Source organism: Mirounga angustirostris, unplaced genomic scaffold (assembly GCF_029215605.1).
Source record: "Mirounga angustirostris isolate CCGP_5_RB_7025 unplaced genomic scaffold, mMirAng1.0.hap1 SCAF_6, whole genome shotgun sequence".
NCBI lineage: Eukaryota > Metazoa > Chordata > Mammalia > Carnivora > Phocidae > Mirounga > Mirounga angustirostris.
Genome location: NW_026991714.1, coordinates 32,588,558 through 32,609,426, shown reverse-complemented (window position 1 = coordinate 32,609,426; position 20,869 = coordinate 32,588,558). Strand labels below are relative to the sequence as shown.

General features: G+C 34.9%; 1 protein-coding gene across 1 annotated transcript in view; it reads right to left on the bottom strand.

Annotated features, from left to right (window-relative positions):
• The window catches only part of F13B (coagulation factor XIII B chain), a 43,828-nt gene extending 30,470 nt beyond the window's left edge, over positions 1 to 13,358 (bottom strand). The window contains exons 1-8 of the mRNA XM_064595518.1: positions 13,169 to 13,358; positions 9,534 to 9,734; positions 7,542 to 7,727; positions 5,717 to 5,893; positions 5,160 to 5,333; positions 1,676 to 1,855; positions 1,403 to 1,588; positions 175 to 357 (exon numbers count right to left, since the gene is read on the bottom strand). Of these exons, the coding sequence (XP_064451588.1) occupies positions 175 to 357; positions 1,403 to 1,588; positions 1,676 to 1,855; positions 5,160 to 5,333; positions 5,717 to 5,893; positions 7,542 to 7,727; positions 9,534 to 9,734; positions 13,169 to 13,232 (1,351 nt within the window). The 5' untranslated portion in view covers positions 13,233 to 13,358. The remainder of the gene's footprint in view (positions 1 to 174; positions 358 to 1,402; positions 1,589 to 1,675; positions 1,856 to 5,159; positions 5,334 to 5,716; positions 5,894 to 7,541; positions 7,728 to 9,533; positions 9,735 to 13,168) is intronic.
• Between the last annotated feature and the right edge of the window lie 7,511 nt (positions 13,359 to 20,869).

Below are 20,869 nucleotides of genomic sequence, written 5' to 3'. Positions count from 1 at the left end.
TATGACTATGTGAAGTGAAGGGAATGTTAATTAACCTTATTGTGGTAATCATTTCAAAACATATATATATGTATCAACTCATGGCATTGTACACCTTAAATTCATATTATGTCAATTGTATCTCAATAGAGCTGGGAAAATTAAAAAAAAAATACAATGCATTCTCTGTCTTACCTAAGCAAATAGGTGGGGATGACCATCTTCCTTGTTCACAATGAGATACTTTTGCTCCACTCAGTAAGTAATATTCATTGCATCTATATTCCACTGAGGACCCTGTTGTGTAGCTTGCCCGTAATCCGTCAACAACAGCCCCATTTATTATATCAGGTGGAGGCTTACAATTCTCATTATTTTCTAAGAAAAGAAGTTATTTTAAAATTAATATGAATTTATAACAACCTAAGGATATCATATAGTTACTCATACTACTGTACCTCATTATTTGTATTACATAGTTTAGGACAGTTGATTTCTAAATTCTCCAGAAATGAGAAAAATGTTATTCAGACCAAATATTCTAAAAATTTACTAAGAATAAACAGTAAATGTTTTGCCTAAAAACACATTATCTGTCACTTTTCTTATGAAGGAATCATGATACAGATATTCTTAAAATGTATAGAAAGGTAAACAATAACCTGAAGATTATGGTCAATTCTAAAACTATTTTTTGTCATTATCCACTTTTATTTTTTAATTCTCATTCTTTTTATCCCAGATCTCAGTCAACCCATGGATGAAATTGTCTACTTTTTCTCTCTTTAGTTTTTCTCTTACTCTGCTCATTTCTTTAGCATCCTTAATAGCTTTTCTCTTATGCAATAAATATCTTAAGTAAACATGTTTGTGGAGATCGTTCTAGTAGAGATCAAGAAATAAGAAGGGTGACAGGAAAGGTAGCACCCAGGAGTGGGTGCGACCATAGCCTGGTTGTGCGTTAGTGAAACCAAAGACCAGGGACAGGTCTCAGAATGTATAGTATAGGGCTCAAACTGGCCAGATGCATAAGTAATATCAGAAGGATTGACCCAAAGGCAGGAACAGAGTGCTCTAACATGACTTTGTAGGACATGAAGGGAGAGAAAGTAGATCATGATCATGGCCAGTCACCCATTCCACTGTTACTTATGTGCTTTCATCTAAAGCTCAGAAGTCATGGTGTCAAACAGATCAGATAAGAGTGCTTAGTTAGCACTAATGTATATTCAAAAAATTTTTTTTAGTTTCCCAATTCTTTATATTGGGTTAAATTCTACAGAAGGCTGCATACACACACAAAAAGTAGCAGAGTAGGTGCTGAATCAGTGTGTTTTCTAAGAAATAACACGGATTAAATAAGGAAAATGAAAAATTTTTACACAACAGGCTTAGCTATTGCTGGTAAGTGTAGCATACATACCAACACACTCAGGAGGATGTGTCCACTTTCCACGTTTACAAGTTATTTCTGTTGATCCACGAAGATGATACCCACTTTTACATTCATATGCCACTTTGTCCCCATTGTAATAAATCGTAGAGTCCAGGTTTGCTGTACCATTCTCAATGAAGGGTGGGTCCCCACAGGCTGTCTTCTCCTTTTCTTCTGAAAAGAGACAAATTAAAGAGAAGAGACCATTTAGCTACACACGCAGACTTCATCTTAGGGAAAGCTGATTAAGGTGTTGCTAACCAATGCATTTTGGAGGTTCTGTCCATTTTCCATTTTTACAACGTATTTCTTCTGATCCTTGTATCTCAAAATTAAGTTCACATTCTACATGAACTGTTTCTCCATCACGATAAGTTGTTGAATATGTTTGAATTTTGGAGTTTAGAGGCAGAGGCGGAGGAGGACATCGATTTCTTCTTCCTTATTAAAAAAAATCACCGTATTTAGTCATATAATTACAAAAAATAATATGTAGATTTAATAAGCACATTTGTAGAGCCAAGTACCATAGGAAGTATGGAAGACAGACCCTAGGGTCACCCCTTGATCTCCACTTTTGATGTTTTTGATGTTCACCTCCTTGTGTGATAACCCTCCTCATAAGCAGGAGTTGTGACTTGCTTCTAACCAATGAATGCAGCAAAGAAGATGGGAGTATGTGATTATATATGCATGATATGCAACAGAGTATAGTAAGGCCATTCTTGCTGAGAGACCCTTTTCCTGCTGATTTTGATAAAAAGCAAGCCCCCACATTGTAAGCTCCCAAATGGGGAGGCAAGGGGCAGAGGGCTGCCTCCAGCTGGCAGCCAAGAAGAAATTGAGGCTCTCAGTTCAGCTGTCTGCCAAGTACTCAGTGCTACCAATAACCATGAGTTTGAAAGCAGATTCTTCCCTAGTCAAGCCTCAGATGAGACTGAAGCCCCAGCTGACATTTTATTGCAGCTTTGTTCAACAGGAGGGCAGAGGAGCCAGATAAGTTAGGCTCAGACTCCTACAGAAATTATGAAATAATACAAGTGTGCTGTTTTAAGCTGCTAAATTTGTAATGGCATTGTTATGCACCAATAGAAAACTAAAAAAGCAAGAAAATTAAAACAGCATTCATTATCTCCTCTAATCCTAAAATAACTTTATTAAGCAGGGATAATTATTTCTCTCATAGATAAATAAACTGAAACTTCTGAAGTAAGTAAATTATGGTGGATCTGTTCTTGTACCTATGTCTATATGAATTAAATAAAATCTGTCCTTCAGTATTCTAAAACACAGACTGTCTTAATTTTCTATTGCTGTTGTGACAAATTATTATAATTAAGTGGCTTAAAATAGCACACATTTATTCTCTTACAGTTCTGGAAGCCGAAAGTCCAGAATCAGTTTCACTGGGCTAAAATCAAGTTGTCAGAAGAGCTGCATTCCTTCTTCAAGTTTTATGAATCAGCTTCTTCACCTTTTCAAGCTTCTGGAGGCTGCATGCATTCCTAGGCACATGACCTTTCCTCCTATTGCTCCATCCTCTTGCTTCCATTCCATTGTCACATCTCTATTCCACTTCTGTAGTCAAATTTCCCTCTGCCTCCCTCTTATAAAAAGTCTTGTGATTATATTTAGGGTCCACATGGATAATCCCAGAAATTATTCCAACCTCAAGATCTTTAACTTTATCACATGTGCAAAGTCCCTCTAGCCATATAAGTAAGGTAACATTCACTGGTTCTGGGGATTAGGATGTAATTTATTATTATTCAGCCAACTGCACTGCCTACCCTACATCTAATGACTATTTACTAGAGAAAATAACAGGCACATTGGCATGCTAATTTGGATGGGGGGGTGGAGTAGCTATTAAGTAGGTTTACCATTTATTTCTGAAATAACATGCTATAGACAATTTGCTAACAATCTTCTTCTCTACTGTTAGACCAAGCTCTTGGGCAGGACCGGAAAATTCAAAACAAAAATAAAAACGTTGAAGTTATCATTTGGTGCATTTAAAGAATTAGGATCATTCTGGGCAATCTCATCTCATACCCCTGGTCATCTCCCTCCCCTCCTAGCATTTGCTTCAAATTTTCACCCCCTCTTCCAAGTTCTACTTTCCTGTCTTCCTCTTATCTATCAATAATGACATTAATTTCTATACTACAGAGAAAATAGAGACTATCAAGACCTTTACCTCTCCCCATCCCCCCAATCCTCAAACTCCTACTTATCTTTCAGTTCAAATGTTATCCATCACCTCCAAAAATGCTATCCCACACCATACCAATCAAAATCTTCAGTGTTTGTTCAAATACTTTATACCTGACTTTATTATATTTGTCACATTGTGTCAATTACTTTTTCAAATTTGTTCCCTCTGCTAGGCTTGGACTTCCTTCATATCTCATTGTAGGGTATGTTTAAATGATGCTTGAATTGTTGTTTCCCAGTAGGTGATCATACTATTTGCTTGGACATGTCCAGTGGTAGAAACTTACCATAGACATTACATTTTAGGAGAGCTCTTACTCGAGGACCATAGTTTTCATTTTTACTCTGGGTAATATTCTGCTGATTTTTCTGTTCTTTACCCCCACCATTTTGAAGACTGTTTTTTCACATCAGGAAATATGTAGCCAAATAGGAAAGAACCCTCACAAAGCTGCCAGCTTGGGATAATTGGGTCTAGTAATTCCCAATAAATAAAATTTATTCATTATAATAAGAGAGTTTAAAAGTTATATCCACTCTACAAACTAATGTAAAATTTAAGATTTCTTCCAGATTAAATATTGCTGAAAATATCTAACAATGATTTAAAAGACCATACGTATTTTTAAAAATAGCACTCCGCATAATATCCTCTAGTTCCATCCACGTCGTTGCAAATGGCAAGATTTCCTTCTTTTTTTTTTTTTTTTTAAGATTTTATTCATTTATTTGAGAGAGAATGAGATAGAGCATGAGAGGGAGGAGAGTCAGAGGGAGAAGCAGACTCCCCGCCGAGCAGGGAGCCCGATGCGGGACTCGATCCAGGGATTCCAGGATCATGACCTGAGCCGAAGACAGTCGCTTAACCAACTGAGCCACCCAGGCGCCCCAAGATTTCCTTCTTTTTGATGGCTGAGTAATTGTACCTCAGTCAGAGAAAGACAAACACTATATGATTTCACTCATATGTGGAATTTCAGAAACAAAACAGATGAACATAGGGGAAGGGAAGGAAAAATAAAATAAGATGAAAACGGAGAGGGAGGCAAACCATAGGAGACACTGAATTCTAGGAAACAAACTGAGGGTTGCTGGAAGGAAGGTGGGTGGGGGGATGGGGTAACTGGGGGATGGGCATTTTAAGGAAAGTACTTGAAGTAATGAGCACTGGGTGTTGTGTGCAACTGATAAATCACTAAATTCTGCCTCTGCAACTTAAAAAAAAAAAGCACTCAGGACAAGAATTAGATATCATCAGAAACAGGGGCGCCTGGGTGGCTCAGTTGGTTAAGCAACTGCCTTCGGCTCAGGTCATGATCCTGGAGTCCCTGGATCGAGTCCCGCATCGGGCTCCCTGCTCAGCAGGGGGTCTGCTTCTCTCTCTGACCCTCCTCTCTCTCATGCTCTCTCTCTGTCTCTCTCAATAAAGTAAAAAAAAAAGATATCATCAGAAACATTTTTTTATAGAAATTAAAGCTGATTAAGACATGGTATTTTATTTGTACGAGTGTGAAATTTTAAAAATTACCTTCACATACAGGAGATTCTGGGTACCAACCAAAGTTATAGCACTGAATTAAGTCAGATCCACTTAGATGATAATTTTTATGACAGAAAAACTGAACTACATCTCCTTCTTCATATGTTTGCTTTATAGGATGAAAATAACCATTTTCTATTAATCTTAAAGAGCACTTTAATTCTAAAATGAAAGAACAAATAAAATACAAAAGAGTGTTATTTTTTCTGTTGAATAGAATTCACCTACTACTTATATACCATATCTGGAATAGAAATTAGTAAATTTGCCATATGTTGTTATATATAACAAAACTTGTCAATTCCTATATTTATTAAATATCATTAGGTTTATTTTAATTTAATTATCTGAGCTAAGAGAAATTCTTTTTCTATTTGAGAGCTTTAAATGATCGAAGCCTATGATCAAAATAATTAAAACCAGAAGCAAAAAAAGCCCCCCAAAAAGTATGAAAAATGAAACATGAGTGTGACAATATATATACACTTCTGGACGAGAGAAAGTTTTTCAAATGAGACTAGATTGTCTTTAAAATGAGAACCTACTGGTACATTTTGGTGTGAGAGACCATCCATATGTGTGACATTCTACCTCCTCGGTCTTCTTGCCTCCAACTGTATAGTAGCCAGCAGCACATTCATATTGTACTTTGTCCTTCACTTTGAATGTTTTCTGCGTTGTGGAATAATTTCCATGGTATAATTCAGGGACCAAACATGTTTCTAAAAAAAAAATCAACGTTATTTATTTTATGAAATTTATCACTAAAACTATGATATTAAAAAGAAATCTCAAAATGTATTTTCACAGCATATTTGGCTGAATCCACCTTTGGCCAAATTGAAAAATAGCCAGTTTGCCTTTGAGTCTCTATTTCCTTTTTTTATACACCTTGTGTCTTAATGCCACCAGTCTTCTATTCTTGAAATTCTAGTCTAGTATACTTGGCAGAAGGCCACAATTCAACTGAAGCCTTGTACAGCTTTTTTGATTCTGTGCCATCTGAGGATTTGTACAATTTAAACAACTAAAAACACACTAACAAAGTATACATATTCAAATTACTGGATTATTTTAAGTATATCTGATACTGGTTTACCAATAAAGATAATGGGCATTATCTCAAATTCTTCTCTAATAAAGGAAACAGTAAGTTATATATTTGCAAGAAACAGGTTTAAGGTTTTTTTCATCCTATTCCATTCCATTCCATTCCATTTCATTCTTTTTTTTTTTTTTTTTTTTTTTAGGATTTCATTTATTCACTAGATCCTATGGTAATTCTATGTTTAATTTTTAGAAGAACTGCCACCCACCCAAGTGTCCCTCAATGGATAAATGGATAAACAAAATGTGTATATATGATATATCTATATATGTATATATATATTTGCATATATACACAGTAGAATATTATTTAGCCATAAAAAGAAATTAAATTCTGATGCATGCTACAACACAGATGAACCTTGAATACATTATACTAAGTGAAATAAGTCAGACACAAAAGGATAATATTGCATGACTCCTCTTATACAAAGTACCTAAAATAAGGAAACTGATAGAGACAGAAAATAGAAGTTGCCAGGTACTGGGGTAGGGTGGGGGATAGAGGGATTTGTTGTTTAATGGGTACAGAGTTCCTGTTTGGGTTGATGAAAAAGTTTTGGAAATAGTAGTGATGGTTATACAACATTGTGAATGTACTTAATGCTACTGAATTGTACACTTAAAAATAGTTAAAATTTCATGTTATGTATATTTTACCGCAATTAAAAAAAAAGATCAAAGTTTGCCAACGGTTGGTGGAAGGGAAAAATGGATGAATAGGTTGAACACAAGGGATTCTTAGGGCATTGAAACTATTCTATATGATATCTTAATGGTGGATACATGTCATTATACATTGGACAAAATCCACAGCATCTATAAGACAAAGAATGAACCCTAAAGTATGAACTTCAGTTAATGTATCAGTATTGGCTCATCAGTTGCAACAAATATACTACACTAAATGAAAATGCAATAATAGGGGAAAGTGTATGTGGCCAAGGGCAAGAAGGGATACATGGGAACTCTCTGTATTAGCTGCTCAATATTTCTGCAAATCCAAAACTGCTCTAAAAATAAATCTATTAATATTTAAAAAATTAAATAGGAACTAATGGAGTAGGTGAGTTGTGGGAGTTGATAACTCTTGGGTTAAGAAAACACCGAACACTTAAGAAAAACAATATAATATCAACTTCTTGCATTTGCAGACACACTGAAAAATTAATTCTATTAAATGAAAATGCCTATCAATATAAGAAAGTACTAGCCTCACAGTCTCTTATCTTCAGTTTTAGGAAGTGATTCTTAAACACATACCATGTTCCTTCTTACAGGTAGGTTGCGAAGACCATCCATCAGCACGACACTGAACCACTTCTTCGTCCTTTCCTCCAGTGGTTTTATATCCTGAATTACAACCATAACGCATGTTCTCTTGAATTTTGTACATTAATGTTGCATCAGAGATGTAACCATTTCTCAGCTCAGGCTTAGTGCATTTTTCTATGAGAAAAAAAATCTTTGCTTAATTTGGTGAAATTAAGCTTGTCTTTTACTTAGTTGTAAAACCAAGGCAAAAGTTTAATATTTTTCTTGGAATTTAAAGGAGAGAGAAAAATCTCACTCAATTCCTTGATTTGATTTAATTTTGGAATTATCCTGCATGTTCTGCATCAAATTTCTTCAAAACTGATTCAACCTGACAATGACATTCTTTGTTATTAACTTCAGTTCTTGTAGTGACTCCCACCCTAACACATCTACTTTTAGAAAATATAACAGAGCTCTTTCACTAACTAATTGTCATTAATGGCAAATAGAAGGAATTTCATTTGGATTTACTTCCTAATATTTTTAAATCTACTGTGTCTGACAATTTTTAACACCATGTAACAAAAGCACATACCCAGCCTATGGGTCCTTAAATAAGTCTGCAGATACCTTAATGTGAAAACTTTGTTCATTCTTTTTTCTTTTAACTCAGCAAATGATCACCTGGCCACACAATAAGTCCGTGTGGCCAGTCCATAGTCAGGCTGTGTAGACCATGACTGAATCATAGACATGTTACTCAAAACCTTTGAGTTTGCAGAGTTATTTTTTAGCAAATACTTGCAACAATGTTGTGTTAGATAATAAATGTACCTCAGCACTGAATGAGCTCAGTAATTTTTTTAAGCCCTACTATTAGACCCTCATAACAAACCAATTCAGAAAGGTTAAGAGACTTGTCCAAGGTTAATATTAGTTTAAATATATGTAGTACTTGCTGTGTGGCAAGCACTTTATATGGATTATCTTAGTGAGCAAGGTTTATGCCCATTTTATAGATGAGAAACTTAGGCTCACAATGCTCACTTTCCAATAGTGGATCAGAATTCAAATGCAGGCAGGTGAACAGCAGAGGTTATATCTTAACCATTAGACTACATGCTAACCATGAGTTCTCTTCTGGTGCCTATTTCAAAGCTCTTGCTAATGTTTAATTTATTTTTAAGCTCTAGTTATGAACATTTCTTTCTTTCTTTGAGTTAATCTGTGGTCTATGTTGATACTAAAAGTGCAATGCTTAAATTTATGGTCTGTTCTCAAGTCATGGAAAGGATAATTATCCTAAATGGATATGTTCACTAGATATATCAAGCATGGTAACCATCATACTCATTTCCTCTTCTTAATGAAACAAACCCAACTAAAGCCTCTACTCTGCAAAACAGAGCTTAGAGAATCTTTTATTCAAGAGAGGTCAGCTGATCTAATGGAAGCCCATTAATAGTTTGACCATAGGGTAGCCTGGCATGAAATAATGAGATGAACCAATCAGATTTCCTTTTTCTAAATTTGAACTCAAAATTCAGAAAACACATTTTTCTGAATTTGTGGGAGAAGTTGGCACACAAAGGAGAGATGAGTCTCTCAAAGGATAAAACACTGGAGTAACAATTTTATTCTTCCTAAGTCCAGTGTCAAGCATTTTTCTGGCTTCCTATGCATTATTATCTGTATAAGTTCCTCATTCCTTAAAGTAACTCATTTGCATCTGTTTCTTGCAATATGATAATACCATTTTCAATAATTATCTGTATTCTCTTTACAGGGTACTGTTAAAAACAAAGACAATAACATTTTAATAAGAAATATTATTTACAGAATTCCAAAATACGTCTTCATTTTGTAAAAGAGACAGTGGGCCAGTAATTTGTTCTTATCGACCAAAAGGTTTCACCACCCACCAGGTTTTCTTGGACCTTTATGGACTGATCTCTTTAAATATTATAAACATTTTGTGGACACAGCCCACAGACTCACTGAAGCAACGTGGTTCTGGAGACCAGCCCTCTCGGGTACATGTGATTCGCTCCTCTTGTTTCCCAGTTTCAGTGGTATAACCAGCCAAGCAGGAAAACAACAGTTTTTCATTTATTCTCATTGGAAAGTAATAGTTTTTAAAAGAATAGTAATATTGGGCAATCCTTCCATTTTCCACACTAGGAAGACCACAGGGTTTCTCTGAAATGAGTAAATATCAAGCTGAAAACTGAAAAACATATCTAAAACCATGGAATGTGTGATCAAATGGCAGTAAATATTTAAATTCAAAGTGTTTGCAGTGACTTAACTTGTACTTATATTTATTACCTGAATTTTAAGGGGATTCTGTGGCAATCTTTTTCAGTCAGAATTAATCTGCTAGCAACCCCAATAACCAACAGTCAGAATAAAACTGGTCAGGCTACTTCCTCAGGGAAGCTTTCCCTAACTTTGTAACACAGCACTTTCTCATAGACATATAATGCAAGCTGCATATGTAATTTTAAAATTTCTAGTAGTCACATCAATAAAAGGAACAGTTGAAGTTAATTTTAATAATATGTTTTATTTAACCCATTAAAATATTAAAAATGTTTTTCATTTTTTTCTTACTAAGTCTGAACTCCAGAGTATATTTATACTTACAGCCCATCCCAATTTGGACTAACCACATTTCAATAGCTGTATGTGGCCACCATATTGGACAGCAGGGTTCTAGAATAGATGAAGTTCTACTTAAATAGGCAAACCCACAAAATTTTGAAATGAATGGTTTTTTTTAAAGAAAAAGACAGAAAACTAATTAAAAAATAATAATTATAAATAATAAGAAAATAATTTAAAAATAAAAAAATAAGTTAAAAAAAATCTTATTTAATAAATTTAAAAATCTTGTTCGAGCAAGAGCTTTACAAAACAGGACATGTAAATGGTCACAGACCTCATAAAAAGTACTCAGCTTTCTTTGGCAATATTAAGGCAGAATGTACACATGCCATTTTTAAAAAGCACTCATCCCTTATGAACACTGCTGCAAAAATTCTCAACAAAATACTAGCAACCAGAATTCAGCAGCATATTAAAAGGATCCATGAGTAAGTGGGCTTTATCCTTGGAATGCAAGGATGGTTCAACATACGAAAATTGGTCAATGTTACACACCACATCAACAAAATGAAAGAAGGAATAAAAGTATTTATCTGTGCACTCAAAGACATGTAAAAGAATGTTCACAGCAGCACTATTCATGTAGTCCCAAACTGGAAACAATCCCAATGCCCATTCCATGGAAGAAGAGATAAACACAATTTAGACATGCATTCAATGGAATATTATACAGCAATACAATGCTGAATATCATGCAGCAGTGGTGAATGCTGAATAGTGAATCTCACAAACATATTACTTAGTGAAAGAAGCCTGTCACACATAAGTAAATATTATATGTACTGACATAATTTTTTATTGAGGTATAATTGATGTATAACATTATACTAGTTTTGGATATACAGCACAATGGTTCCACATGTATATTTGCACATATTGCAAAATGATCTCACAATAAATCTAGTTAACATCTCTCACCACAGAGTTACAGTTTTTTTTCCCTTGTGATGAGCACTTTTTAGGACTGCTCTCTTAGCAATTTTCAAATAGACAACACAGTATTGTTAACACACATGTGAACATATACAGGACGAATTATAACAAAGAAATAAGGTGATTATATGACACATTCATAATTCTAAACGTTATTTGTGGTTAGAAGGAAATTAGAGGTAATGATGTGTCCATCACAAGTAAGATGGATAAGTAAAATATCTGAAACACTATGCAGCAGTTAAAAGCAACAGAATAGATTCAGCAACATGGAAATGTATTTAAATGATAGCAAGTAAGACAAAACAGTACAGAGGTCGAATTGATGTCAAGCTTTCATTTATGTGAATGTAAAGCACATACACAAAACAAGACATAATTCAGAAAGATAGTTACATATTGTATTTAAGAATATATCAAACACACGATAATGGCTCCATTATCAGTTTGATGCTAGGGGAAACGGAATTCAAGGTCAGGGATAAAGGGAGGAAGTGTATAAATAAAGCAAAAGTGGAACCTTTCATAGGCCAATGATGATTGCCTGCTACAAAATGAGAAGTACCATTAATTCAATTCTTGCCCCTAATATTCCTAATGGGGATGAGAGAAAGCATGGAAATATGAGATTATTGTTACCTTGTTTGTTTGTGTAAAAGAAGATTATAACCATATAATAATTAGGAAATTATCTGGGAAATGCAATGTCTTTTTTTTTTTAAGATTTTATTATTTATTTGTCAGAGAGAGAGAGCACAAGCAGGGGGAGGGACAGGAAGAGGGCTCCTTGCTTGCTCCCGCTGAGCAAGGAGCCCAATGCAGGACTTGATCCCAGGACCCTGAGATCATGACCTGAGCTGAAGATAGATGCTTAACCAACTGAGCCACCCAGGCATCCTGAGGAAATGCAATGTCTTCATGGTATATAGATGACAGAGAATTATATCAGCTGGTTTTTCCCTATTTAGACAGAAAAATAAAACCAAAGGAAACTATTCATGCAAAAATTATCTTATTATAGAATTGAATGTATCAAATAAGATGAATTCTATTTATTTCACTTTCATAATCTTAATTGCAGACCCTTTTTGGTAGGAAATTTGTAGCAAACTATTACCCACAAGGCAATTATAATCCATAGGATATTTTATTTCAACAGATTCCCTAAGGTGTTTATTTTAGAAAAGTCTTATTGCTGTGGTTTCCTCTTTTGTATATTCACTCTTGCTGACACCTAATTATCCTTTCTTGTTTCTTATCCCTACAGCCTAATAACACTATTAACTATTCCTAAATAACCCACACTTATATACTGCCTGCTTCACTCACACTTATTCACACACCGAGCTCTGGCTATAAAGCTTTCTAAGAGTCAGGGAATCCATGGGTTGGTTTGGACAGTCCTAACTTACACTGGTGTCTCACATAACTATTAATAGAGCTCCATTTCACTCTCAAAAGTGTCCTTATCTGCATAACCGATTATACAGCCCTCCTTCTAATCACTACTTACAAATTTCAACCAATGAATAAATTAGGATAAAAATCAAAGGGTGAAGATTCAAAAATCTTGATGATTCATGGCTATTTCTTTTTTAAATTTCCCACACTAAGCTCTCACTTTATGAACAGAGAATTAAAATTGTACAAGCTGTGCAATGTTAGGAATAAATTCTAGTATGAAATTAGAATTAAGGTTAACATATGACTTCTAAATGGTGGTACTGTTAGACTGAAAATCCTTTAAAGTGTTTAGATCCTCACCTCCTATGTCACAAAACCTAGAGATACAAAGCTGCTTTTTTTTCTTTTTTGTCTCTTGTTTTTCTAAGTTTGTCACTATAATAATAGTTTACTAGTTATGCCCAAAGGAAAAAAAAATCTGCTTGAGTATTTATAACAAATTATAAGAAGTATGCTTTTTATAAAATTGATACACAAAAATGAAAGACTATACAAGTTCAAGTTAAATGAATGTTAGAATTTCCCTTTATAATTCTTAGAGAATAAGGAATATGAAAAATTAGTTTTACCTTCTGCATAGAGTTCTCCTGAGATGATTAATATGATGATAAAAGCCGACTCTTTTGACCTCATCTTCAGTGGTGTGCCCAACAAAGATATTAACAATTCTAAAGCACTAGGGACTCATTAAGTACACAATACTTTGCCTGAAGAAAAAGTTAATTATTTACAACATCTTTCGAAGTGTCTTTGTAAAAAAACTTATATTTCATTTAAAATATTTTCAAATAATTCTAAAATAACACAACTCTGTTAATTGACAATACTTTTCATGCCAGAGTCCAATAAGAACACGATAACTTATAAGGGCAACAATAGCAACAGCACAAATCATTAACTCAGGCTGCATAAAATCAAGGTAAATTTTCAACTTCAACTCCCTATTGTAAGTCCATGGAGTAAAGTTCACCTGTGGCCATTGATTTCTTTACCACCATTGATCAAATGGAGAGATGAACTTAGAAACATGAGATAATGGATACCTCATGTTAAAACACAGTTGTCTATGTTACACTGCTTTAAGAGAAAAATGACCTACTTGTCTCAAGCAATGATAAAACTATACTATTGATAGTAATGTCTAATATTTAGAGCATTTGTATTCTGTGGCGGGTGATGAAATCAGCATGTGCTATATTATCATTCATGTGTGAAAAATGTTTTGGGTGATCACTATATACCAGGTCATGCTCTAATCCTGGGTATATAGCAGTGAAAAGAAAAAGATTAAAATTACTGTCCTCATGGAGTTTACATTCTAATGGGTTTTAATTTAAACTATAAAATAATACAGTGAGGTGAGAGCTGTTATTATTTTTATTTTGTAACTTCTTATTAAAATAAAATATATTCAGAGAAAAGTACACATGCCATAACAGCACAGAACAATGAATTCTCACTAGTCGAACACATTTCACAGTAAGAAACAGAATATACCAGCATCTCATAGGTTCTCTTCCTCTGCCCCTCCCCCCACGTGCGTGCGCGTTTCTCTCTCTCTCCTTTCTCTCTATATTGCCATGGTATCTTGTAACACTCCTTTGGTTTAATTTTTAATCAATGAATATAAAATAAATCTTTGTGAACAGCGTCAAAAAAGTATACAACCTCATTTTTTTAAAAAATATTTTATTTGAGAGAGAGAGCGTGCCCACGTGTGCTCTGGCATTTGTGGGGGAGGGGCAGAGAGGTAGAGACAAGCAGACTCCCCACTGAGCAGGGAGCCCGGTTCAGGCTGGATCCCAGGACTCTGGGATCCTGACTTGAGCTGCAGGCAGGCACTTAATTGACTGAGCCACCCAGGTGCCCCACAACCTCGTTTTTTTCCAGAGAGTTGTCCTGTTAGGAAGATTTTGGAGTCACTCAACGCTGATAATTGTAAAAATAGTAGCTACCTCAAGCATGTTATGGAAATTCTGCTGAGGATAATTTAGTACTCCACATTTTACTGATCCCTAAAAAAGTTGCTATTAAAAATGGTTTTAGAAAAAAAATCCTAAGCCAAATTTCATAAATACATTCCAAGGAAGTATATCTCAATTCAGGGGGGAAAAGGGGTAATAATGCATTTAGTGGAAATATCAAAAGATAATAAAGATGAAATTATAAATGTGTCATTCTCTCTAATTCTCTTTCCTTCTTTCTTCCTTCATTATCTCTCAAACTTACCTGTCGATAATAAAAATCTAAAATCTCTCTACTTCATATAGGTTTTGAATAGCCAACTATAATAACAGTTTCTTTTTAATTATATAACTGAGTATATTCTATGGACTATATACATACTTGACAAAATATCATTTCTACCCAACATTTTTCCAAAATTGGCACATTAGGGACAAACAACGAAAAGTTTGGCTCACTTCTCTTATTTGTATCTCCTGTAAAGTTTGCTTAATACATGCCAAAGTACACTTCCAAGACTTTAGGACACCGCAGCTCTTATACCAACCTAGATTTTACCCAGTAGATGCATGCTCAGAAAAATACAGATGTCAAAAGTGAATATCATAAAGCAGAAGCCACATTTATGTTGGTTCTACCATTTTGCCTGGTTTGAACAATCCTGGAAGCACATGGCTTTACTGAAATTGGTGCAGCAGAAGCCTGAGACTCTAGTATCTAGCTTCATGGATGTCAAGGGGCAGGTTATGCAGTATTTACTGTTGATAACAATTACAGTAAATATGGTATGGTCCTGACCCCAGCATTGTGCAGGTGTGTTCCTAATTCAACTTCAAGATCTTGGCAGAAACAGCACATGCCCAGGCCAGTTTTGTGGTGTGCTAGTAGGAGTATTGGGAGCATATATATATGTGGGGCAACATCAAAAACTATATCTTACATCTAATTGGAGCCTCAGTATAACACTGATGGAAATTAAGGGAAAGGGAAAATCTTGATATTATTAAGAGAAAAAAGTTACCTTCAAACAAGCAGTAATAGGACTGATGAACTTCTTAACATAAGTGATGAAAACAAGGAGAAAGTGGAATAACATCTTTAATATGTTAAATGAAAATAATTGCCAACCAAGAATGCTATAACTACTAAAAATATTTTCAAAAATAAAAGAAAGATGTTTTCAAATAAATAAAAATATAAAGAGTATGTCAATAGTAGAACTCTACCCAAAGAACGGCTAAATGGAGTGCTGTAGACTAAAGGAAAATGAAACATGAAAATTCAGGAAGGAAATAAGAGCAAAGAATAAGGGGTCGGGGAAGGAGCTTAGGTCTGTGGGTAAATATAAGAGAATATTAACTGCACAAAAGAAAACTAATAATGCTTACATAGCAAATAGATATGTAGAATTAAAATGCATGGCATCGATAACACAGAAGCCAGGAGGGAAGAAATGGACTCAGTGTGCTTTGTTTCTAGGACTTTCAAAGAAGTTGGAGAAGTAATAATGTCTACTTAATTATCATTACTCAAGGTTCAGTATTAAAATTTCTAGGTTAACCACTACAGAATAATGTTTTAAAAATGTGTAATTAATAGATTAAAGGGATAAAAATAATCACAAAAAACTCACACATGATAATCCTAAATAAAGACCAGAAAGTAGAAAGGAAGGAACAAAAACAGATTTCTGCTTATGGCTAAGATGGAGTAACAGGAACTGGATATACCCTCCCACCTGAAACAACTTAAAAAAAAAAAAGACAAAATTTAAAAAACAATAGTTTTTAATACATTGGAGATTAGTCAATGAGATGAGCCCTGTGATCACCCCAGCCTAGTGCCTGAGGGTTTCTTGCCACACTACACAGTATGGTGGTCTTCCTGAGGTGAGGAGATAGAACTGAGAATTATGAAACCAAAGCAGGTAGGATTCAGAGTGCAAAGTACAGGAGAGAAGTGAGCTGCCCAGACAGATCTGCAGAGCGTCCACATTAGGTTTTTAGCTGAGTACTGACCAGAACATCTGAATGAAAAATGTATCAGAGGCCAAGAAAGGTATCACCTGAGACGTTAAAGGGAGGAATGCCTGGAGTCCACTTGGGATTGGGGAGAATTCCTGTTCTCACAAGTCAGAGTGGAACTCTTCATGATTTACATGGCATTCATAGTGCTCTCAGTAGGTTTTTACCTTAGTAGTGGGGAAAAGCTGAGCTTAAAGCAATACCAGAAAGGATCAGTTCCCAAGTAAAGTAAATGAATTCCAGAACAAACTCAAAAATATTTATAGGAGTACAAAATTATCCAATAACCAAAGAGGTAAGATTCACAATGTCCCCAAAGGAGAGAATGGGAAGGAAAGAAAATATTTGAAGAAATAATAGCTGAACATTTTTCAAATTTGAGGGAAACTACAAGAACATAGATCAAAGATGATCAAACACTAAGAACAAGAAGCATAAAGAAAACTAGAGTAAAACAAAAGATAATCAAATTGCTTAAACCTAGAGATAGAAAAATTTAAAAGCACTCAGAAGAAAAACACCCTAGAGGAACAAAAACAACAAGAGAGTAGACTTTTTGTCAGAAACATTGCAAGTCAGAAAACAGTTGAAACAACATCTTTAAGTACAAGAAAAAAAAGAAGAAAGAAAGAAAGGAAACCTGCAACCTAGAACTCTATACCCAGTAAAAATACTTTTAAAAAATGAAAGGCAAAGAATAGATAAGCAAAATATGTTTTTCAGACATATAGAAGCTGAAATTCTTTACTAACAGGCCTGCATGATGAACCATATTAAAGGAATTCCTTCAGGCCCAAGGAAAATGATGCCAGATGGAAATCTGGATCTACATAAAAACTGAAGAGCACCTTAAAATAGCACCTATGTGAGCAAGTTTAAAGATTTTTAGATTATTTAAATCTTTTAAAAAGATATCTGATGGTTTAAAGCAAAAATGATGAAAATAATAACAAATTATTGTGGGTTTATAATATACTAAAAGTAAAATGTTGACAAGAGCACAAAGATTGGGAAGGCAGAAATGTAGTATGTTACAAGGTCTTTATACTATATGTGAATTGGTATAATATCACTTACAGGTGGATTCTGATACGTTAAAGATATTTACTAAAAACCAGTAACCAATAGAGTAACATAACAAGGAGTTATAGGTAATAGCCAACAAGATAGATAAGTTGGAATCATTAAAAAAGAAAAAAAGAACCTATTTAATTAATCCAAAACAGATCAGAAAACAAAAGGGTGGTAATGAGGGAAGCAGATGGGATGAATAGAAAATAAACAGCAAGAGGACAGATTTAAACTCAGCCATATCAGTGATCACATTAAGTGTAAAAAGTCTAAATATCCAAAGTAAAAGGCAGAGATGGGCTGACTGGATTAAAATATAAAGGCCCAACTATATGCATTCAACAAGAAACCCATCTTACACAAATATACAAATAGGTTAAAAGTAAAATATGGATAGATATACCATACTGTAGTGGGTTGTATGGTGGCCCAAAAAGATGTGTCTATAGCATAATCCCCACAGCTTATGAATGTGACCCTTTTTGGAAAAAAGGGTCATTGCAGATGTAATTGAGAATGTTGAGATCATTCTGGATTATCACAGTAGGCCCTAAATCCAATGACAAATGCCCTTATAAGAGTGAGGCAGAGGAAAATTATATAGAAGAGAAGACAATGTGGCCACAAAGGCAGAGATTGGAGTGATGTGGCCAGAAGCCAAGGTACATCGGGAGCCACCAGAAACTGCAAAAAGCAAGAACAGATTCTCTCCCAGAGCCCTCAAGAGAGAGTGCAGCCCTGCCAACACCTTGGTTTCAGATGAATGGTCTCCAAAACCATGAAAGAATACATTTCTGTTGTTTTAAATCAACAATTGTGTGGCAATTGTTACAAAAGCTCTATGAAACTAATCCACATGCTAACAATGATCAAAAGAGAACTGGAGGACGGCTGGGTGGCTCAGCCAGTTAAGCGTCTGCCTTCTGCTCAGGTCATGATCTCAGGGTCTTGGGATTAAGTCCTGCATTGGGCTCCCTGCTCAGCGGGGAGTCTGCTTCTCTCTCTACCCTTCCCCCCTGCTCGTGATCTCTCTCTTACTCTCCCCCTCTCTCTCTCAAATAAATAAATAAAATCTTAAAAAAAAACAGAGAAAGAGAGAGAGAACTGGAGTATAGAACAATGTAAATGTAATAAATACCAATGAACTTAAAATGAGTAAAATGTTAAGCTTTACGTTATGTATATTTTAACACAAATATTTTTAATGTAAGACAGAGAGAACAGGAGTTGCTGTATTAAGTCAAGTGAAATGGATTTTACAACAAAGAATATTACCAAGGATAAATAAGTTCATTCTACAATTATAGAGTGATCAATTTATCAAGACAACATAATAATCCTAAAGATTTCCACAACTAATAAAAGACCTAGAAAATTTGCAAGTATTTGTTATTTAAACACATGTATGGGGATGCCTGGGTGGCTCAGTAGGTTAAGCGTCTGCCTTTGGCTCAGGTCATGATCCCAGGGTCCTGGGATCGAGCCCCACATCAGGCTCTCCACTTAGCAGAGAGTCTGCTTCTCCCTCTACCTCTGTGATCTCTCTCACTTTCACTCTCTCAAATAAATAAATAAAATCTTTAAAAAAAATAAACACATCTGTAAATAATCCATGGATCAAACAAGAGATCAAAAGAGAAAGTATTTTGAACTAAATGAAAATGAAAAACATAATAACAAAATTTGTGAGATATAGCTAAAGCAATACTTAGAGGTAAATCTAAAGCACTGACTACCTATGTTAGAAAACAAGGATTTCAAAACATTGACTCACCTTCTACATCAAGAATTAGAAAATGGGGGCACCTGGGTGGCTCAGTTGGTTAAGTGTCTGCCTTCGGCCCAGGTCATGATCTCAGGGTCCTGGGATCAAGCCCCACATCATCAAGTCTGCTCCCTCTGCCACTCCCCCTGCTTGTGGTCTCTCTCTCCCTCAAATAAATAAAATCTTAAAAAAAAAAAAAAGAATTAAAAAATGAGGACCAAATGAAATTGCAAGTAAAGAGAAGAAATGAATAACTGATCTAAATTTCATATGAAGATTCAAAGGAAATAGAATAGTCAAAGCTACTTTGAAAAAGAATTTGGAGGACTTATATTACTTTGATTTCAAGCTTTATTATAAAGCTACTTTGAAAAAGAACTTGGAGGACTTATACTACTTTGATTTCAAACTTTATTATAAAGCTACAGTAATCAACACAGCATAATAGTGGCAAAAAAAAAAAACAGATCAGTGGAAAAGAAAATAATTCAGAAAGAGACCATTACTTATATGGTTAATTGATTTTTGACAAATGGGCAAAAGCGATTCAGTGGAGAAAGGATAGTCATTTCTATAAGCGATGCTGGAACAATTGGTTATCCAGATGTAAGAAAATAAACTTTGATCCATACTTTGTACCATATGCAAAAATAAATTTGAAATGGCTCAAAAAACACAACAAACAAAATGATACAACTTCTAGCAGAAAAACATAGTGGAAAATCTTTGTAACGTTGAGTTAAGTAATGAGTTTTTAGACACAACACTTTAAGTATAAAGAATAAAAGAAAAAATTGGTACACTAGATTTCATCAAAATTAAGAAGTTCTACTCTTCAAAAGCCACTGTTATGAGAATGGAAAGACAAGTAACAGACAAGGAGAAAATATTTGCAAGTCATTTATCTGATAAAGGACTTCTATCCAGAATAAAGAATCCTCAAAACTTAGAAAAACAACCCAGTTTTTAAAAGTAGACAAAGACTTGGGGTGCCTGGTAGGCTCAGTTGGTTAAACGACTGACTCTTGGTTTTGGCTCAGGTTATGATCTCATGGATCATGGGATCGAATCCCCCAGGTCAGTCTCGGCACTCAGCAGGGGTCTTCTTGAAAGATTCCCTCCCTTTGTCCCTTTCCCCCACTTACTTGCACTCTCTAAAATAACAAATAAATCTTAAAAAAAAAAAAAGTAGACAGGATGCCTGGGTGGCTCAGTCGTTAAGCGTCTGCCTTCGGCTCAGGTCATGATCTCAGGGTCCTGGGATCGAGTCCCGCATCGGGCTCCCTGCTCCTTGGGAGCCTGCTTCTCCCTCTGCCTCTCTCTCTCTCTGTCTCTAATGAATAAACAACAAAAAAAATAAAATAAAATCTTTAAAAAAAAAAGTAGACAAACACTTGAACAGGCTCTTCATCAGACATATCGATGGCAAAAGAACGCATGAAAAG